The 18547-nt window shown below is 43.5% G+C and overlaps 1 protein-coding gene across 2 annotated transcripts; it reads left to right on the top strand.

The window, feature by feature from the left end:
* The first annotated feature begins 1286 nt into the window (after positions 1–1286).
* On the top strand, positions 1287–17117 carry TAGLN3 (transgelin 3). Of its 2 annotated transcripts, none has more exons than XM_075034747.1 (5): positions 1287–1368; positions 6097–6278; positions 7136–7310; positions 12677–12779; positions 16976–17117. In XM_075034747.1, exons 2-5 carry the CDS (start codon positions 6099–6101, stop codon positions 17115–17117), a joined length of 600 nt encoding a protein of 199 aa, XP_074890848.1. In that variant the 5' UTR covers positions 1287–1368; positions 6097–6098. The 2 variants fall into 2 exon arrangements, with proteins under 2 accessions (XP_074890848.1, XP_074890847.1); XM_075034746.1 differs by lacking the exon at positions 1287–1368 and adding an exon at positions 5415–5672.
* Positions 17118–18547: the final 1430 nt, after the last annotated feature.

Below are 18547 nucleotides of genomic sequence, written 5' to 3'. Positions count from 1 at the left end.
GCAGGGACAGGAAAGGCAGAGGGAACTCACCATTCTGTTAATAGCAGGTGGCTTGCTACGTAGATGGTTTTAATGCCACAGTGCATGTTGCTTTTCTCCTGGCAGGTGTCTTCTAGGGGAAGAGATTACTGTAACGGTTGGGAAGAAGAGACAGAGACAAAGGACAAAAATATACTGCTCACAGATTTACTGCTCGTAGATCAGTTTATATAGCTCAGATTTACTTTGTGACTGTAGGAGCTCATGTCTCTTCAATATATATTTGCCTAGAGCACAAAAATGTTAGTTACAGCCTTGGCCATGTTATGCATAAATCTAAATTACAGGACCTATTGCAGTCTAGTTGCAGGCTTGACCTTGTGTTGCTCTTTCAAGTCCTGCATATGTATGTTATATGGTTCAATGCTTCTATTCCATTAAAGAGAAATGGGTGTCCTCCATATGATGCAGTCAGTAATTGTAGCTTGTGATCTGCTCACGGGTGAGGAATAGACATGTTCTCAGCCTGCCGCAGTGTCTTGATTTGTGTTTGGCAAGGAGCTTTGGCTAGCTCTGCATTTATATTTGGAATGAAAAGCAAATGACAGCTGCTAAAACTTCCAGTCACTTGGTTCTGAAACTAAAATACAAATTTAAAATGTTTTTAGGCTGGCATCTGAAAGGTGGTGTTCTTTTTGGGCCTTCTGACCTGCACCGTGTTGCCTGCTTGCCTCCCACGTGGCAACATGAGAAGGTCGCTGCTGCCTGTCCGGGTGGAAGCGGGTGCTCAAGGTATGCTGAACAGTAGCACGCTTGAAGGTTGAAGTGATGTAAATGGCCTGCCCAGACTTTGGTCCTGAAAAAGCAATCCCTGAAGGACGTGGGCTGCCTAGGATCAGGTCTGGGCCTTGTAATAATTCTCTCCTTTGCTTCTGTGTTGAACATGGTTCGCTGGCAGAAAGTGCGCCAGGGTGTGCTAGTCCTTAGGACAGCAACTCTTGAAAAAGTCCCTGACAGCCAAGCTAAATGCCTAATCATAAGAAGCATTTATTTAGTTAAGGGATTTGATCTTGGTTGGTTGGTTGGTTGTAAATCTTGCCGTCTGTTTTGACCTATATTTCAGTGAAATAAAGATATTACTTTTTTTCTGTTCTTCCGGTAAATGTGTGTCGCAATGCATAATTTTCAAACCAAGGTAGTTCTCAGAAGGTATTGTTTTTATTGGGGACAGATAAAAAATTGATATGATGAAATGTGTTGGTTTTCTTTCAAGGAGTCTGTCAATCCAGCACAAAAGATCCTGAGAATTAAAATGCACAATTCTCTTCCAAGGTCATACTGAATATCAGGAATGCTGGCAATTATATCCACGGGAGTTGGTTTCCAGTGGTAAGTGGTACTTTTCTGCTGGCAAGCTGCCTGGAAGGTGGTCAATGACTTGTGAATCCCAGAAACACTTCTGGTCATGGCAGCCTTAGGAGCTGCCTTGTTCTGCAGACCGGAGCATCAGTGTATTCTGTTCTGTCCCACAAATAGGAAGGTCCTTCCTTCCTGAATTACTTTGCTTTTAATCCCAAATTTGAGGTGTTCAAACTATGCACTTGTTTGGGACTTAACATCTTCAGAGGTGGCAAAGAAACCCTTTTGCAGGTGAAAGAGAAGATACTTGCTTAAGTTAACACTTTTTGTCTTCGAGGCTCTCCAGATTTTAGATTTCAAATTAATGGGGAAGTTAGAATTTTTAAAATTAATGTACCCTGGTTCTGATATCTCTGCCACCTGGTTTGCACAGCTAAAAAGATGGTAATAATTACAAGAGCTGCTTTTTTCCCTGAGTCTGACTAGTTCCCTTGTGTAGAACATCTCCAGGTATCTTATGACAAAGCAAGGCCATGAATAAAACCAAGGGACTACAGAGCACTTCCCTGGCCTTGCGGCGCCCTGAAAAAGGCCCTGTACTTGCACTGAGCTTGCATTGAACCTTAGCAGCCCCTCTGCAACTCTAGAAAATGTGACATCATGACATAGGCGTGTATGCAGGGAGCATTATTCAGCAGCTCTTCAGAAATTTCCTTGTGAAGGGAGGTGTAAACTGTTTTATAGCTTTGGAAAATTTCCTGATTTTTGTTGTTGTTATGAAAGGTCCATTATTGCACCGTGGCAGACCTGGGAAATGGAGCTTGGACTTCCCAGTTATTCTAATTGCTGGATAGCTTTGTCTGATGGGAATTGACCCAGCATACTTTGAAAGATAGTGCTTTGCGATGGCTGAAATACCAGGCTCTTTCTAAGGAGGGAATTGCCAAACAGTGAATCTAACAAAGATTAAGGGTTGCTCTGTAGCAGGATAAGTTTTACTTTTCCCTCCGTGTTCCAGCTGGAAGACACTGAAACCTATTGAGTTACCCTGGATCTAAATGTGGGTAGTGAGCTAATTAATTTCAGGGTTTTTTTGTTGTTGGCAGCATTTGTTTATAGATTTTCAAAGATTTATAGGGTAATACTGTGATTATCTGAAAGCATAAGATGAGCCATAGTGCTTACAGGCGTGAAATCCTACTTCAAGAATTCAAACTTCATCTCTGTTTTTAGTCATAAGTTCCAATCTTGTGTTTCCAAGAAAAATAAGAGGACAAAATCCATTGGAAGCAGTAGGTGAAGTGTTCTAATGGTAGTACCTTTGCTGCTGAAAACCTGCCCCTTTCTTCCACACGTTACATTTCTAGCCATCAGGGTTTAATATGCCTGTGTCCAACAGAAGCAACTCGAGTTCCTTCAGTTCTTCTTTGCTTTGTAGCCACATGTGCTTGCCATTTCTTAACTTCTAGTTTTGACGAGCTAAACAGATAATCCTTCTGAAGTGGTTACTGTAAAGGCTCTAATTTTCAATCCTCTGGTTACTGAAGTGACTATTTGAATTTACTTCATTCTTTCACCACTTTTTGTGGAGAGTGATTGCAGAACTGGATAGGATATTCCCATTGCTGTTGCACCTCGTGTTTTATTCAGCCAAGACTTTTGGTCACAGTGTCTTACCCAGCTTCTGTGCCCACCTGCTTATCTTCCATCACCCTCTGCATTTTTAGTTAACATCTGTGCTTTCATAGGACAGAGTGCTACGTTCTGAAAAGCACTGTTCTGAAGATGGCTAGACTTTGGCTGCAATGAGACACATTTTTGCCTGCTTCCAGGTAGGCTGCTTTCAAGGAGTTTTCTTTATCTTTGTTGTTTATTCATCACAGCTTGCATAAGCTGGGATCTTCTTGGGAGTCTGGGCTTTTTTTGTGACTTCTAATAACATATTAAATAGTGCAGGCCTGGGAACACATTCTTGTACAAACTGAATAAAAATATACGCAATCATTAATGATTTTTCAGTTACAGTCATGTTATAGGACCTACTAGTTAGTCAGCTTTAACCTCTTCAATGTGTCATGTTGTTTCGGAGTCACTTTAGTTCCCTAATCAACGTGTCGTGCAGTAGGCAGCTCTAATGTACTGCAGAGCTTTTAGTAAATTGCATCAACACTATCGCTTTAAAAAAATTAATTCATTCCATTGTTTTTCCCAGGATTGATGGCACAGAAACAGACTTATAATTTGATTACTCGTGCTTTGGAAATATCGGGGGGGAGGGCTGGCATGTTTCCAATCCTCTGCAGCTTTCCTGGTTTTCAAAGCCTTATTAAAAATTGATATTGATGGCCAAGCTTGCTTTTCAGCTTTCACAGTATGGAACGGTCCCTCGAGAACAGGTTGCATAGCCAACATCTGTGAAGGGGGAGACCTCCGCTCTGCAGCTTAGGAGAGTTAAATTACCCGTGCCTGGCCCCAGGTTAGGAAATGGGGTCAGAGGCTGATGCAAAGGTAGGTGGCTTTCATGAAATCTCATTACCAGGGAGCACTGGACACCCTTGTGTGACCAGAAACAGCCAAGCAACCTAGGTAGCTCCCTTCTAAACAGAAGAACACAAAAAGACCTGAAAGTGCAAAATAAAGCTTTGCGGGACTGGCTGAGGAGTGTAAGGCCTGGCCCTTAACAGTTGCTTGAATGGAAAGGACGTCAAATTCGTGTACTGCCTTTCACTGTCGCAGCTGCAGTTTACTCCTCCTCTGATCTCCAGGCTCGGTTTGCTCTCTTGGTTCCTGCGCGTTTGCTGCGCCTCCGACAGAGCGTTCGCTGGGATGGAAAGTGCTCAAGTGGTGGCCCTGTCACGTAGCAGGCTCTGAGTTATGTAATCAAATATTTCATAAGGTTTTAAAACTACCAGTGCAGAGAAGGGAAAGCACTAAAAGAAATGCCTGTGGAGGACACCGATGAATTAGGTGATCTATTAAATTTTTCATCTCTTGAGTCTGCTCAAGCCCCGCAGCATCCAAAGCAGTATAAATCTGAGAATTCATGGTCTAAAACTGAGAAAGTAATGGATGAAGAGACCATTATGAGATAGATATACAAGGAGCTGTATTCCTCCCCCCCCCCCCCCCCCTTTTTTTTTTCTTTTTAAATGCAGCAGAAGGACTCTTTTTTGGCAAAGCTGACTGTGAATCCAGCTCAGGTTTATCAGCCTCCTTTCATATTAAGCTGAACATGAATCACTTGGCAAAAGGGAACTATTTCATAGCAGGGTGGATAATACAGTGTGGATGAAAGACATTTGACAAAGTCTGGTGCAACTCAGAGGGGAGCAAAATGATTTTATTTAATAAAGGATAAATCTGTGCAAATCAGCCCAGAAGAAAAGTCTCTTGTCTTAACTTTCCTTCTCTCCCCTCCCACCACTGCAGTGGTATAATCAAAATTTAAACTACTCTACATAGGCATAGCTCCCTTCTATCACGGGACGTATGCTGACTCATACCAGCAGAAAATATGATCCTTGTGCTTTATAGTAGGTTTGCTAGTTTTCAGTGATTTCCCCTTGTTTTTAGTGGTTCAAGTTGTGTTCTCAGGACACTTGCACTCTTTGATAGCCTAATATATACTAACGATAGGGTGATAATAATAATCTACTACCTGCCTTCTCCTCCTCGACTTTTCATCCTATTGTCCCCTTGTTGAAACTTTTTATCAGCACCTGAACAGGGAAGAGGAGAAATTATTTTTTCACACTCTAAGCCTGTTAGCATCGTGATGCAGAACAGGGAGAAAAAGGATTTGCTTCTGCTTTGTGATTAAAAATAAACGAGATGCGTAGTCATTTCTGTTACCTTTGTTTAACAGAGTGAAGTCTGGCGGGGTCCCTCTATTTGTATTTCGAACTATCTGGCACTGGGATGCTTGGTGCAGTTTGGGTTGATGCAGACTAGGTGGAGTAAAACTGAGACTGTGGGGTGCACAGCGCAAGGCTGAGGAAACATGCGTGAAACCAGACTGCAGATGGGCGAGATGAACAGGATCCCGGGCTGTGACTGAGTAGGCAGGCCTCTTTAATGGCTCTTAGCAACGCCCCTGCTTTGACCCTCCTCATATGTGAGGAAAATCAAATCGATACAGTGTTCTTCAAACCAGGATGCTGCAGCAGCAGCAGGGCATTGTGGCAGCCTTCGTCTCTTAAATTCACCGAGGCTTTCCAATTTGCTCAGCTCTGGATATCCCTCCCCGCATCTCTGCTGAGGAAGACCCTGACTGCATCTTTAATCGGATTGCTTGAGCTCCCATGTACAGCCTTCTTCTTATTAGCAAGTATTAGGTAGGCAATTTTAAAGTGCTTTCAGATTTGCAGGCAGCTTTAACATTGATCTGAGAACTCTATTGTATTCTCTGTAAACATAGCAGAAGCCTCTCTTTAAAACTACTCTGTTTTAAATCTTGCTTTTCTTCTGTTTTTGTGGTTGGGCAGGGGGGACTGCTGTTTCTTCCTTCTTTAAAGAAAAAAAAATGTTGTAGCTGATTTGTGCTTTTGGAAAAGGATATTCCCTCGTTGATCCCTCCCCTGTTCTGCACAACTGCTATAACCGGTGCCATACAGTTACTTTCAGTGTTGATGAACATCTGTTCAACTGTCTAACGTATAGGGCAGGCTGCTCACTCTTTTATTCTTTAATTTTCCGGTGCGGACTTCAAAGCTGCAGATCAGGACTCTACCCACTAAGTAAGTTCTGCTTTGGTTCCAGAGATGGCTAACAGAGGACCAAGCTATGGCTTAAGCCGAGAAGTTCAGGAAAAGATTGAACAGAAATATGACCCGGAATTAGAGTCTAGGCTGGTGAACTGGATTATTGTACAGTGTGGAGAACAGATAGAGCACCCTCCTCCTGGAAGGCAACATTTTCAGACCTGGTTGATGGATGGAACGGTAAGTGTTTTGTTCAATTATATACTTGCATGTGTTCATATGCACACTGTGCTTGGGTTTTGTCTTCATCTAGCTATATTGGTCAGAGCTCATGGCCAGTGCAAAAATAGAGATCTTAGTATCTGATTTATTTCCTTTTGACCAGGAGTCTAAATCTCAGAAGAAAATTATTTTACTAGTGCACTGAAATTAGTACAGTACTTATGATTCTTATGAGTCATGCATGTTATATATGAGTATGACTCATTCCTTCAGCACCTTTGCTCATACAGTTAAATGAGATCTGTTTTAAAATCAGATGTATACTTTTCTCTTTAAGAAATAATCAGTGTTGACAGGGAAATGTGAAGAGATACAGAAAATTTGAAGGATTGGATTATGTCATAATTGTTTGCTTCTTGGGAATAATTCTGTAGCTGAAACACTGTATTCCATTGGTTTATTGAACAACAGGCAGATGCTGCTGTTTGCAGTGGGCTGTAAGAATACGCTAATCGTTGATTCTCTGCCAATGTGACTTTAACAATATTTCTATTGACATTGCTTATTTTTTTGGCTCGGGCATGTGGTTTCTTCTCTGTCAGTTGTTATATAACCTTTCCCAGTGATTGCTTTGTTGTTTCTAGCAGATTAGGATTTATATGGTCAGGCTATTGCTATCAGTTAATGAAAGCTTTAATGCATTTCTAATATACTTTAAGTATTATCAATTCACTTCTTTGATTTTAATTGAAGAAACTATGTCCCTGACAGAAACTGGCCAGGTCAAAAGCATTTCGCAGCATCATTTCATGTGCAGAAATTGCCTTGTAGTTTGGTGACTGCTTTCTAATTTTGTTTCTGTATTTGTCTCTCAGCTGTTATGCAAGTTAATAAACAGTTTACATCCAAAGGGAAATGAGCCCATTGCAAAGATCTCTGAATCAAAAATGGCTTTCAAGCAGATGGAACAAATTTCTCAGTTCTTAAAAGCTGCTGAAATCTACGGAGTAAGAACAACAGATATTTTCCAGACAGTGGATTTATGGGAAGGTAAAAATAATAAACTGGAAGTCAGCTCGCAGTCTTCATTTTACTTCGCTTTGATGGGTTGTAATGGTGCATTTTGTCTAAGGCATATTCTCTAATGTAATTATCTTTTGTTTCTGTTTGCCTTACCTCATTACCATGTTCTTCCGGTGGTGCGTTATCTCCTCTGAGGGATTTATATTACCCTGAGGACATAACGGAGCATTTCCAAGCTCATGCGTTATCCAAAAGCCCATCATTCTGATAGAAATCCACAGACATAATAAAACAAATGTTCTCTACGCTAATTATTTCTAAGTAAATAGCCTCTAATAGCAAATATGGAAACCCCTTATTTTCTGATGACAAAATTTTATTGCAGTTTTCAAATTACAAGCAAAGCTTAAATTACAGCTATAAAATACATTCCCAGGAGCATAGATGCCCCTGCGAAGCTTATGAGGGCTCATTTATGACTAGCGAGAAGCAAAACTCACTGCTAGCACCATGTTAGCTGAGCATCTCTCTCTGAGGATACAGTCTGTTAAGACAGGTCACTATGGCAACAGCAAAAAAAAATTCAGAGTGCCCCTGTGGTTTTGCAGTAACCCAGGTGAAAGCTATCTCCATCCCATGCTCGAAATGGAAGCTGCGAGTTCTGGTTCCTGAAGAGCTGAGTCATTTGTGCGTTCGCACGGCTGGCTTTGCCCTCTTCTGGGGTGATGCATCCCTTCCTGGTGCTCTAGCCAAATACACCGTATATCCCGTCTCTCTCTGGACAAGGTGAGGCAAAACGCTTTGTGCGAGGGCTCGAAGCAAGGACGGCTGCAGGGTAGTGAAAGGCAGGCGCGAAGGGTCAAAAATCTGCCATAAGAATGAAACAGTGGAAAGAGGAAAACGATCCATCGAGAAAGCTGGTCAGTATAGTTTGTGTAGGAATGCACATGGAGCAAAACAAGTGGGGTCTGTTTTCACAGGCTGTCGGGATATGTGGAAGAGACCACTCCTCTGAAGGACAGCTTGAGGAATGAAAGCCTAGGGAGCTCTTTGTGGATGGGTTGGAAGGGAAGGACATACTGACAGCTGGAGTTACTGGGATCCGTAACGTTCTCAGGGTGCCAGATTTGCTTGACAAATGCTTCCTTTGGGCACAAGGGCAGGACTGTTTCTTCCAGTTCAGCCTTTAGTGTTTCATCCAATCTACCTTTAAATGTCTTAAATGAAGGCATTTTCACTTCCCTGGAGTAACACATGCCCCCCCCCCCCCCCTCAGCCTAGCAGGCTGTTGAAAGAGAAGCTCCATCTATCTTGTAAGGGATGATAATAGCTCATTTCAGATGGCTGATCTTTGCAGTCTTTTGCATCTCATAATGGCTTCACACCATGCAAATGGAAGTATGGTACACTGATCCTTATGATGAAAAGGACTTGCTTTGAAGACAAAAAGCTCCTAATGGTGGTGGCTTTCTCCTCATTTCTCTTCCTTTCACTCATGACCTTTTCTCAACAGACGTAAGGAAAAAAGCTGGTAACTTCCAGGGGACAGGAAATCAAAACACAACTCCCAACCTAGGAGGGAGACAGGCAAGAATTTTCTCCACTGTTATTTTAGGACTTCCCCAAACTAATCTGTGTCTCCTCGCTTTCCCACTCCTTTTTCATCCCTCTCGCTGCTCATTTCAGCGCTGAGATGAAACAGTATGTCGCTCCAGCAGTGAGTCACTGCAAGCTTTTTGTGTCTAACCATAACTCTGACCTCTATCATCTGTGCTGCTTCAGGGCTGAATCATCTGAACCTGGATGCATTAGCTGGAGAGAAAGGACAGTCTCTTTTTCACTATGTCATAATTACAGCGCTCCTACACTTCAGGCCATAACCTCTTTAGAAAGAGAGGAGATACCATTGTATGTTTATAGGGAAAGGAAAGTATGTGTGACTGAAAAACAGCTTTTCTCTGGCACTAATTGTTTTCTGAGAGCTTTTGCTTTGAAATTCTTAGTAATGATTAATGGAAATGTTTTAGGATTCAATCTGCTGTTGGCTGTTTCGAACTCACCCAGTCCATCTGGTGCATTTTTCTTCATCTCTGTGACTTCTTGGCCCAGGAGAAGCATCGCCTCTCTTCTGGTCCCTTCTTACTTAAATGTACTGTGCTGTGCAGCTTTCCCTAATCCATGCCCAAGATACTATGTTCGCTGTTTTTTACAGGTACCGCCCCGGTATCTTTCCAGGCAGGCAGGAGGCAGCTGTACCTCTGAGTACTCATTCAGCCTTTACAAAAAAGCATTTCAGAATCCTATGCGGAGCAGTTCTTTGGGTTTGAACCTTCCCCTTTCTGGACCTGCAGAAGGTGGCCTTCCAGCCAGGTTTCCCCCAAAGAGAAAGGTTCACCGTAAGAAGTGAGCAAAGACCCCTTCCTCCCTGTGCAGGCAGTGCCAGGATCCCCTGCGAAGCTGTGCTGTTCGAAGCACGAAGCAGAGGACACTGAAGATGCAGAGGCAAAGAGGACACTGAAGATGCAGAGGCAATGCTGTCGGCGTGGGTCCCCGCGGCTGGATTCGGGGAGGCTGAGGCTGGGGGCCGGGCAGGCACCCCATGTGGCTGTCCGTGAGCAAGTACTGGAGCTGGGGGAAGGCACTGACCGCAGTTTTTTGCAATGCCAGCCTCAAGCCTGGCTTCAGAGGATGCGGGTTATCCCTTCTGTCAGGTGGCTATAGCGGTAGGTGAGTTTCTCAGTGGGAACTTAAAATTTTTCACAGCCCTTTTTATGCTGCCCACCGAGCCCCCTGTATCCTTTGGTGGAAGAGGGCAGATGTCACAAGACCACACGGATTTGGGGTGTCCCTCACCCGCAGCACCCCTCGGATGCAGCAAGGAGGCTCTGCAAAGCCGGGCTGTGGCCATGGCTTTGTTTTGTCACGTGGCACTCGGCTCCCACTCAGTCTGTTTTTCCCCTGCAGCATCTCCCACTCACCAGTGACAAATAAAGCAGAGCTGAGCGCAGAGCTGGAGGGGGGGGACACTGCCAGATGGCTCCGCGAGGCTGATCATCATATTTTGCTACCCGTCTTTTGTTTCTTTTTCTTTTTTTCTGCCCTTGCCGTCATTATTCAGCTCATTCACTTTTAAATCCTTCTTCATGTCCCTCTTCATCCCAGCCCGTCGCCGCGCTCCTCGTTATACGGGAGGCATCCCAAGGACGTTGTATGCGGCAGCTGTGACAGCATATGGTACATCTGCTGCTTCGGGGAGCTCTGAGGGTTTCTGCCTCACGCTCTTCCATGCGCGCCCGCGTACGTGCGCGTGTGGGATGTCGGCTCTTCAGCTGCCCTCTTAAGCAAGGACCCCGTCTGATGCAGTTTGTGTTAGCAAATACAGTAAAATGAGGATTCTGGATGGCTGACAGTTTATTTTCTGAGCAAATGGTCCCCTGCAGATAGGATTGCTATAAACTTTAATAGGCTGTGTATGACAGCCACAGTTGGAAGCTGCTATATGTTTTCAGCTTTAGGGTGTCTTCCTCACCTCAGCCAGCGTGTTACACATTTTGGGTTTGTATGAAGCAAAGCCCTGAACTGCATCTGCCTATAATCAGGGTGATGCATAGCATAAACATGAATGCACAGCGCTCGCTTCCCTCTACGGTCTGGCTGGTCTACAGGGATTTTCATTAATATTGGTCCCCTGGAAGTATTTCTGAAATCTGTTATCATCATCATGTCTCTAGTATCTCATGTTTTTATGAATTACTTATTTTCCCATGTGAAGAACTTACAGTCAGAATCAGATCTCTTAACTAGATAAATTATTTTAGGAAAGAGGAAGAACTGGAACAGGAAGAAAGGGAGGAGAGTCATAGAAACACTTACGGAAGGATTTCAGATGAAGGGAGAGCCAAAAGGCAGATTTCAAACAACTTACCACCTCACACAATTGGAAATATATGCTGCAACTCATTTTTGCTAGAAAGTTTTCCAAAAGTTAACATGTCTGCATTGGGTAATGAGTTAAAGTCTGTCTGACTCTGATGTCTATATGTTCCCTGCCCTTTTTACACCAAGTGACAAAGTGCAGGGGAAGAAGAAAGAAAAAAGGAGCAATGTTAACTTTTTTAAAATTTCTGTGTTTCCCTTGTTGGTTTTGGTTTGGTTTCATTTGTGATTTATTTTTTTCTTTAAATTCACTGGAGGAATCAGAAAAGATGTTGACCAAAAAGCAAAATTTATTTATTATCCTTATTTTGGAAGGAGACACAGGAGGAGGGGATACCAGTTTTTAAATGCAAACCTCTATTGAAAATAAGCCTTATATTTCAAAAAGTGTAAGGTGCTCTTTTGGAAACCTAGTGAATTTTCAGTTAGGTGGAAGTTGTGCGTCTAAGCAAGTGATAGGAAATTTTACCCTTCCCAATACAGATGGCATAAATTATCCCCTGAGAAGCTTTTCTCTCACTGTTGTTTATGGAGGGAACCTAAAGAACCAGTGATGACCAGACATGGTCAAGCCACCCAACTTTTACTTGGCTAAAGATGAGATGAGCCCTGACTTTTTGAAATGAGGAATGAAGTGAGGTAACATAGGGAGGAAGTAGAAGAATAGTGGGCTGGTTGGCAGGAGCCACTGGAACAGGTTGCCCAGAGAGGCTGTGGATTACCCTCTGTGGCAGTGTTCAAGGCCAGGTTGGATGGGACTTTGAGCACCCTGGTCTAGTGGAAGGTGTCCCTGACCATGGCAGCAGGGTTGGAACTAGGTGATCTTTAAGGTCCCTTCCAACCCAAATCATTCTATGATTTTTGGCAGCTTGAGAAAGGAAGGATTTGGGAGGTGATCTGATGGTGAAATTGGGAAGGACGGATAGGGGTTATCTGCAGAGAAGGTCTCCAGGACTGCTGTGAGCTCTGTTAGCACAGGAACTGTCTGGAATTGCCAGGCGTTAAATGGTGGGATCAGTCTTACCAGTTTACAGGTGAAGAAACTGAGACACAACACTGTTATTTAATACACTGTACACCTTAAGCCATGTTTTACTGTGTATATTACCATTCTTTGTACACCAAAGTGATCTTCTTAGGAGAAAATTTTGCCAAAAGGGTTATCTAGAAGGACTTAAAATAGTATGGGGGAAGGCATTAAAGTAGCCAGAGGCCTGGAAAAGTCTGAATTGTTAAGTTTTGCTTTAACACTGTTCCTTTGATGACTTTTAATAAGCTCTTGCATGTCAGTACCTCCATTTCAGCAATGGGAAAATAGCATTTAAAATGCTATTAGTGCACTTTTTCAGGGGAGCTGAGGGAGTTTGTTAATACATTGGATAAGACTGTTTATCAGTGTGCCAAGCTATTTGTTGTGTGAGGATTTCTTATATTAATTTCACTGTCTGGCTTTCTAGGGAAGGACATGGCAGCAGTGCAGAGAACCTTAATGGCTCTAGGCAGTTTGGCAGTCACCAAGGATGACGGCTGCTACAAAGGGGATCCATCCTGGTTTCACAGGTAAAGTCCAAAGCCCAGCTGCTCCGAGCTGTCTTCCCCGGGAAGCTGGTAATATTGTCTGCCTTTAGGCTTTAAGGAAATTTATTGGTAAAGGAAGAGAAGAATCTTTCCACAGTTTCCTTGTAATGGAGGGATTTTCTCTCCGGAGTCTAGAGGAGGGAAGCAAAGACCCAACCAGAGAGCAACATTTTCTACCCTTTGCTGGTTCCCAGCTTTATCAGCATCACGGCGAGGCCCACGTCCCACCATATCTTGTCTGCCTAAAGTTACACCAGGGGTGCTGGGGAGGAGCCGTGTGGGAGCTGTGTAGCGCAGCCTTTTCTCAGGCAGCCCTGTCGCACCACCTTACTTCTCCCTCCTGCCCCGGAGCGGGGACAGCACTACTGGAGCTAAGGAGCGCATTGCCCGTGGCTCCAGCGCTGGTTTCCTCCTGGAGGTGCCGCTTTTGGAGGAGGCTGTTACAGGCTGTGTTGGTGTGGACGTGCGTGGGGACCCTGCCGGCTGGCTGGCTTTTGGTAGCGCACGCAGGCAGGAGCGCAGCATCCCGCTGCAGGCACCTGCGTAGCATAGCCGTCTTGCTGCGTGAGCACACCGATCACTGAAAAAGAGACATCATTTTCTTGTCCACTGACGTTATCCCTGACTCTTATTCCCTAGAAGGAGAGCAGTGATACTTAGGAAATTCAGTCACCACTTTGATGACATTCATCTATTTGGAAGCTTCAGCTAATCCTTTGTATCCATTTATGAAGAAAAGGGAACGAAAATGGCAGCGGCCATGCAGATATGTGTGTCCTAGGATTAGCTGGCAGGAAAAGTGTACTTTTGCCTGACATCAGATAATAGACAGAAAGACTAATGAAGACAAGGATGTCATGGATGTCTGCAAACCCCCATATAGGGACCCCTTTACTGAGAAAAGAGAAGGCATGAAGCCTCTTTCCATTTGTCATCAAACTAAAAATGATTTCATTTCCTAGTCATCTTTTTTTCTTGGGGAGTACCACTTATCTGTGAAGAATTCTCTGCCTTGGCAAAACTGTTTATTTGCTCTAAAACTCCATTTGTTTTGGCTAGGGAGGTTGAGAAGCAGGGACAGGAAGAAAAGGCAATCCTCCCACAGTTAGCCCTCCTGCCCCACAGGCATATTATTGACATGAGATTCTGCCACCCAAGAGTACTTCTTATGCCAAAATATCTAAGGCGTGTTAGCAAAAAGAGTGCTGGCTGCTTGTTTTCGGTTTCCTTGAATTTTCAGATGTCTTGATGAGGCTCAGCAAAAGTAAAGCAAACTTCACTTGGGTTGTCTTAAACCTTGAGCTGGTTTAACTGAGGCTAAGGGAGACTTGAATTTTAGGTGAATAAGTCCTATGCATTCTTTATATGAAATTAGTTTAAATTAACTTAATACAATACAGTGCACAAATAGATTTGTATTTATGGAATATAATTGGGTTTAAAATTGGGTTCAAATCCAGTTACATGCTTTAATATAAACCAGACATGAAATCACTATGGCCCAGACAGGCTTATTTGTTTTATGTTACTAAAACAAAGTCCTACATGGAAAAATTAATTTTCATCTGGACTCTTAATTGTGGGTGGGAACAGTTTTCATTGGCATAAACGAAGATGTGATCACCTCCCTTCTCCCCTAGCTGTCTGTCCTGCCCGTACTGCTTGGATAGCCAATCCATATCTATTGCAGCTCCTGAAATACCATTTTATAGCCACTGCCTTAAGGAAAACTGTTGTTATTTCTATAAGGAAATAACATATTGCAGATCAGGAGCTGTTTTCTGAGTAGCTTACACATCCCATCAGGCAGACCAGGCCCCCTCACTGCCACCCAGTGTTAGTCAGGAGTCAGGGCTTTCAGGCTGATTCTTAATTGCCTTAAGTTAAAGAAGTCAAGATTAAATTAGGTGTATCCATGCACGGATCTACAGAGATTAAGATACCTCCCCACTTGAGCTAGGCCATTTAACTTTCCATTGCCAGGGTCTCGCATACCCAGTCCCACCAGACCTGATTCCCCGCTTCCTTGTGTGCCCTAGCAAGGTTCATGGATCCACGGCTGTTCGTTACCTTGTGTGCTGGCAACCACAAGCACTGGTGCAAAGTTGGCACAAAAAGTTAACAGATCTGGCGGGCTCAGTTTGCGGTAAGAGCGAGGCCAGGTGATGGCAGACAGGCCAAACAGACCTTGACATAGTGTGAGACACCATGGGGAATAGACTTGCCCTCATCTCTTTTTTCTACAGTCTCAGTTAAGACCATTTCCACCATCCTAAAAGCAAAACGTAAGTACGTGTTGTTATCTGTAAGACTATCATATGCTAAATGCGGTGCTTATGATGGTAAAAATAACACTGTATGATCCAAACTGTATATGTAATCAACTTCTATTAGCATATCCAGGCTTCCCTTTAGTATCGCTTTTTATTTCTGCTTTGCAGTTCTCATTTTTTTTTCCTGTTCAGAGTTACTTTTCAACTTTCTGTGGAATTGCTCCACAACACAGCTGAAAATTTTAGGAAAAAAGAGAAAAAAAAATAATAGAATGTGTTCCTGGGATTTTAATTAAAATAAAAGCAGACACAGTGAACCTGAGATTCAATTAGGTAATAGGAGCAGTTCTAAAAACATCCTCTCGTGGAGATCCTGGCAGTAATTTGGTGCCCGTGTAAGTATTCTGGAAAAGAAATTAAGCAGCAGTGATTGGGGGTTGCTTTCTGAGGCGCCTGCAGTTCTGTGTGCCTCCCTCCAAACTGGTATGCTTTCTGGCAAGAGCTGTGGGATCTGAGAGCCTGTAATGGGCTTCTGTAAGCCCTCTTACTAGTCTATACAATAACACTGGAGACACGTACTAAAAAATGACAGGTCAGTACCGGTTTCCTGTGGATCTCTCTCACCTTTCTGCTTTGCTGGGCTTTCATGCCGACATGGGATCTTCTCCTGCAATGTCCTGAACACCCTGAGCCTACCAAAGAGTTTAAGTGCTTTTTTTGGACTCGAGCCAGCGTGCTCAGCGCAGTACAGGATCAGACCCTCACAGAGAGGATCATTTTGATGGTTTTCAATCACAGCAGGCGCCTAATCTAGCATTCTCATCTAGTGGTGGGGTGGGGAGAAAAGGGGAATTGCAAGGGGATGCCATATTGCAGGATAACCCGATCCAAGGACAAACAGACCCAGTGGGGAGAAAGATTGTACCTGGGTGGGAGTAGAGTCTGCTTGAGTGAGAGCCTCCCTCTGTCTGGGGCTCTGCCGATTCATACAGCTTATTTGGTAGCGACGGACTGATCCTTCTCCCTTGTAAATGACTTGTTTTCCCCACCTTATATAAACGAAAGATTAATCTAAGATGAACAATTTCTCGCAAGGCAGCAGGGTACAAACGTTTGTGCTGCTTCTTAACCGCCACTTTGGCCCTCAGTGCTATTTTCAGGGAAAAGAGGCTCCTTTTAAACTCCAACAAAGGTTCATTGATCCAAAGGGCTTTTGAGACCAGGGACACTGAACAAAAGTGGTCAGTATGTTTTGACAGAAGATAAGGGACTGTCATACAGTTAAGACACAGGTGCAAAGGGCAAAGTCTATTGCTTAGAGGAGAGAGATCTGGAAATGGCAGCAGAGCAATTGTTCCGTCCTGCAGGAAACCACCATCCGCTCTGCGAAAACGAGCAAATCACTTCTCTGTCCCATTGTCTCTCTGGGTACATTCAGCCCTTATTTACTCCACTGAGTTAAATTATACCAATTTGTGCTGTTGCTGGAGATGGGTATCAACTTGTATTATAGCACAGGTGTCCCATTGATTAGATTCCATGGACTACAGCTGTTAAGAGCCATAGGGCTTAACAAAAATTAACCCTATTATGTGTGTTATATACAGCACTACATAAATATTTTACCTATCATAGCTGCTGGGGAAGTCTCTTGAGGATCTGGAATAAGTACTACAGTGAAAGTCTGAAGTGGTGTAGGTTTGACTAGAGCATTACTTCTAACTGCAGGAAAGCAATCAGCCCAGACAGTATTGTCCAGCCCATGGAATGGTGCAAATGAAATATTGCATTACAGGGGACACGTCAGTTGACGTGAGCCAATTTCAGATTACCTTTCATGATCCTCTGGGCATATGCAGAATGATGGTATGTGTTTATGTTGCTTTTTTGTGTCTATCTGGACAGGAAAGCACAGCAGAATCGACGAGGATTTTCAGAAGAACAGCTTCGTCAGGGGCAGAACGTAATAGGCCTTCAGATGGGCAGCAACAAAGGAGCATCACAGTCGGGTATGACAGGCTATGGGATGCCAAGGCAGATTATCTAAAAGCATCTCTGTCTGTAGAGAAAACACTCCTTCTGCAGCATGGTCTGTTAAAAAAAAAAAAAAAAAAAAGGCAAAATCAAAAAAAAAGCTCTTTAGTTCCCTTTCTGCCTGTTTTTTAATAGTTAGTGCTCTCTGAGGTTTGGGGTATTTTTGGTTTGTTTTATTTGCAGCTGCAAAAGTTCATCTAGGAACTTGGGTTTATCGTGGTGGTGTGTGTCAGTTCACAGCACGTGCGCACTGCTGCCTCCTACTTTTCACTTCTGAACTATGCAAAGACAATTATTCTGTATTAATTTATTTGCAAAGTGTTATCTTCCATGTTTGTCTCACACTGCACTTGTATTTCAACCAGTAACCTCGTTCTTCAATTCGGTGATGATATTGTTTGACCTAAGAATAAAGACAAATTAAAGACACCTCTTAGACTTGTTATTTAAAGGACGTAAAAGCAACTGAAACCAACGACCACGTGGTACAGTACTAAGGAGTTAAATGTTTTGAATGGTCAACCTGTTTCACCCCTAACCCAGAGCCCTCTCTGACTGACTGCTTGCTATAGTGTTTACAGCCGTGTGTTACATGCTCAATTTAGTGTTTGTTTAAAGGCACGCCCAATGTATTTTCCTAAAAAGAAGAAAAGATGTATTATCCATCGAGTCTGATTCATGTAGTCCCACCCAGTTTAGCTCAGATTTCCCTTGACTTAGTGTGCTGGGTTGACTGCAGCCGGCAAACTTGTAGATCAAGCTAAAATCAGTTTAATAGGGAAAGCAAAAGCTGTGTGTGAAAACAAAGCAAAATAAGGAATTAATTCACACCTTCCCACTGGCAGGCAGACATTTAGCCACTTCCCAGAAAGCAGGGCCTCAGTATGCACGATGGTTACTTGTTACCACAGACGTACCCATTTCCTCCTCTTTTCCCCTGAGCTTCTGTTGCTGACCAGGACACCTTATGGTCTGGAATATCCCTTTGGTCAATTGGGGTCAGCTGTCCCAGCTGTGTCCCCTCCCAGCTTCGAGGGTAGAATGAGAAAGGGAGAAGACCTTGACACTGTGCAGGCACTGTTTAGCAATAGCCGCCACGCTGGTGGTCTGTTATCAACTGCTTTAGTTACAAATCCAAAGCAGAGCACCCAACGGGATGCTGGGGAGAAGGTTAACTCCATCCCAGCCAGACCCAGTACACCCAGTAGCAGGTGAGTCTCCAAACCTGGGGAATTCTTCACCATGAAAGGACAATCCGTCAGACAGAGGTGAGAACAGGCTTTACCTTGTGATAGTTGATATTATATCAAACAAAATGCCGCAAAACAAAGCGTGTTTTAAATGCAAAGGAAGAGCTAGAAGAAAAGTGCTAGAATGCTTCTGACCTTAAAAGCACCCACCATTCAAATAATCTGTTATGCTCACCTGTGATGGGCTGTAAAT

Source organism: Buteo buteo, chromosome 8 (genome assembly GCF_964188355.1).
Source record: "Buteo buteo chromosome 8, bButBut1.hap1.1, whole genome shotgun sequence".
In the NCBI taxonomy this organism is placed as follows: domain Eukaryota; kingdom Metazoa; phylum Chordata; class Aves; order Accipitriformes; family Accipitridae; genus Buteo; species Buteo buteo.
The sequence above is the reverse complement of the archived record's forward strand: the minus strand, read 5'-3'. Positions and strand labels throughout refer to the sequence as shown.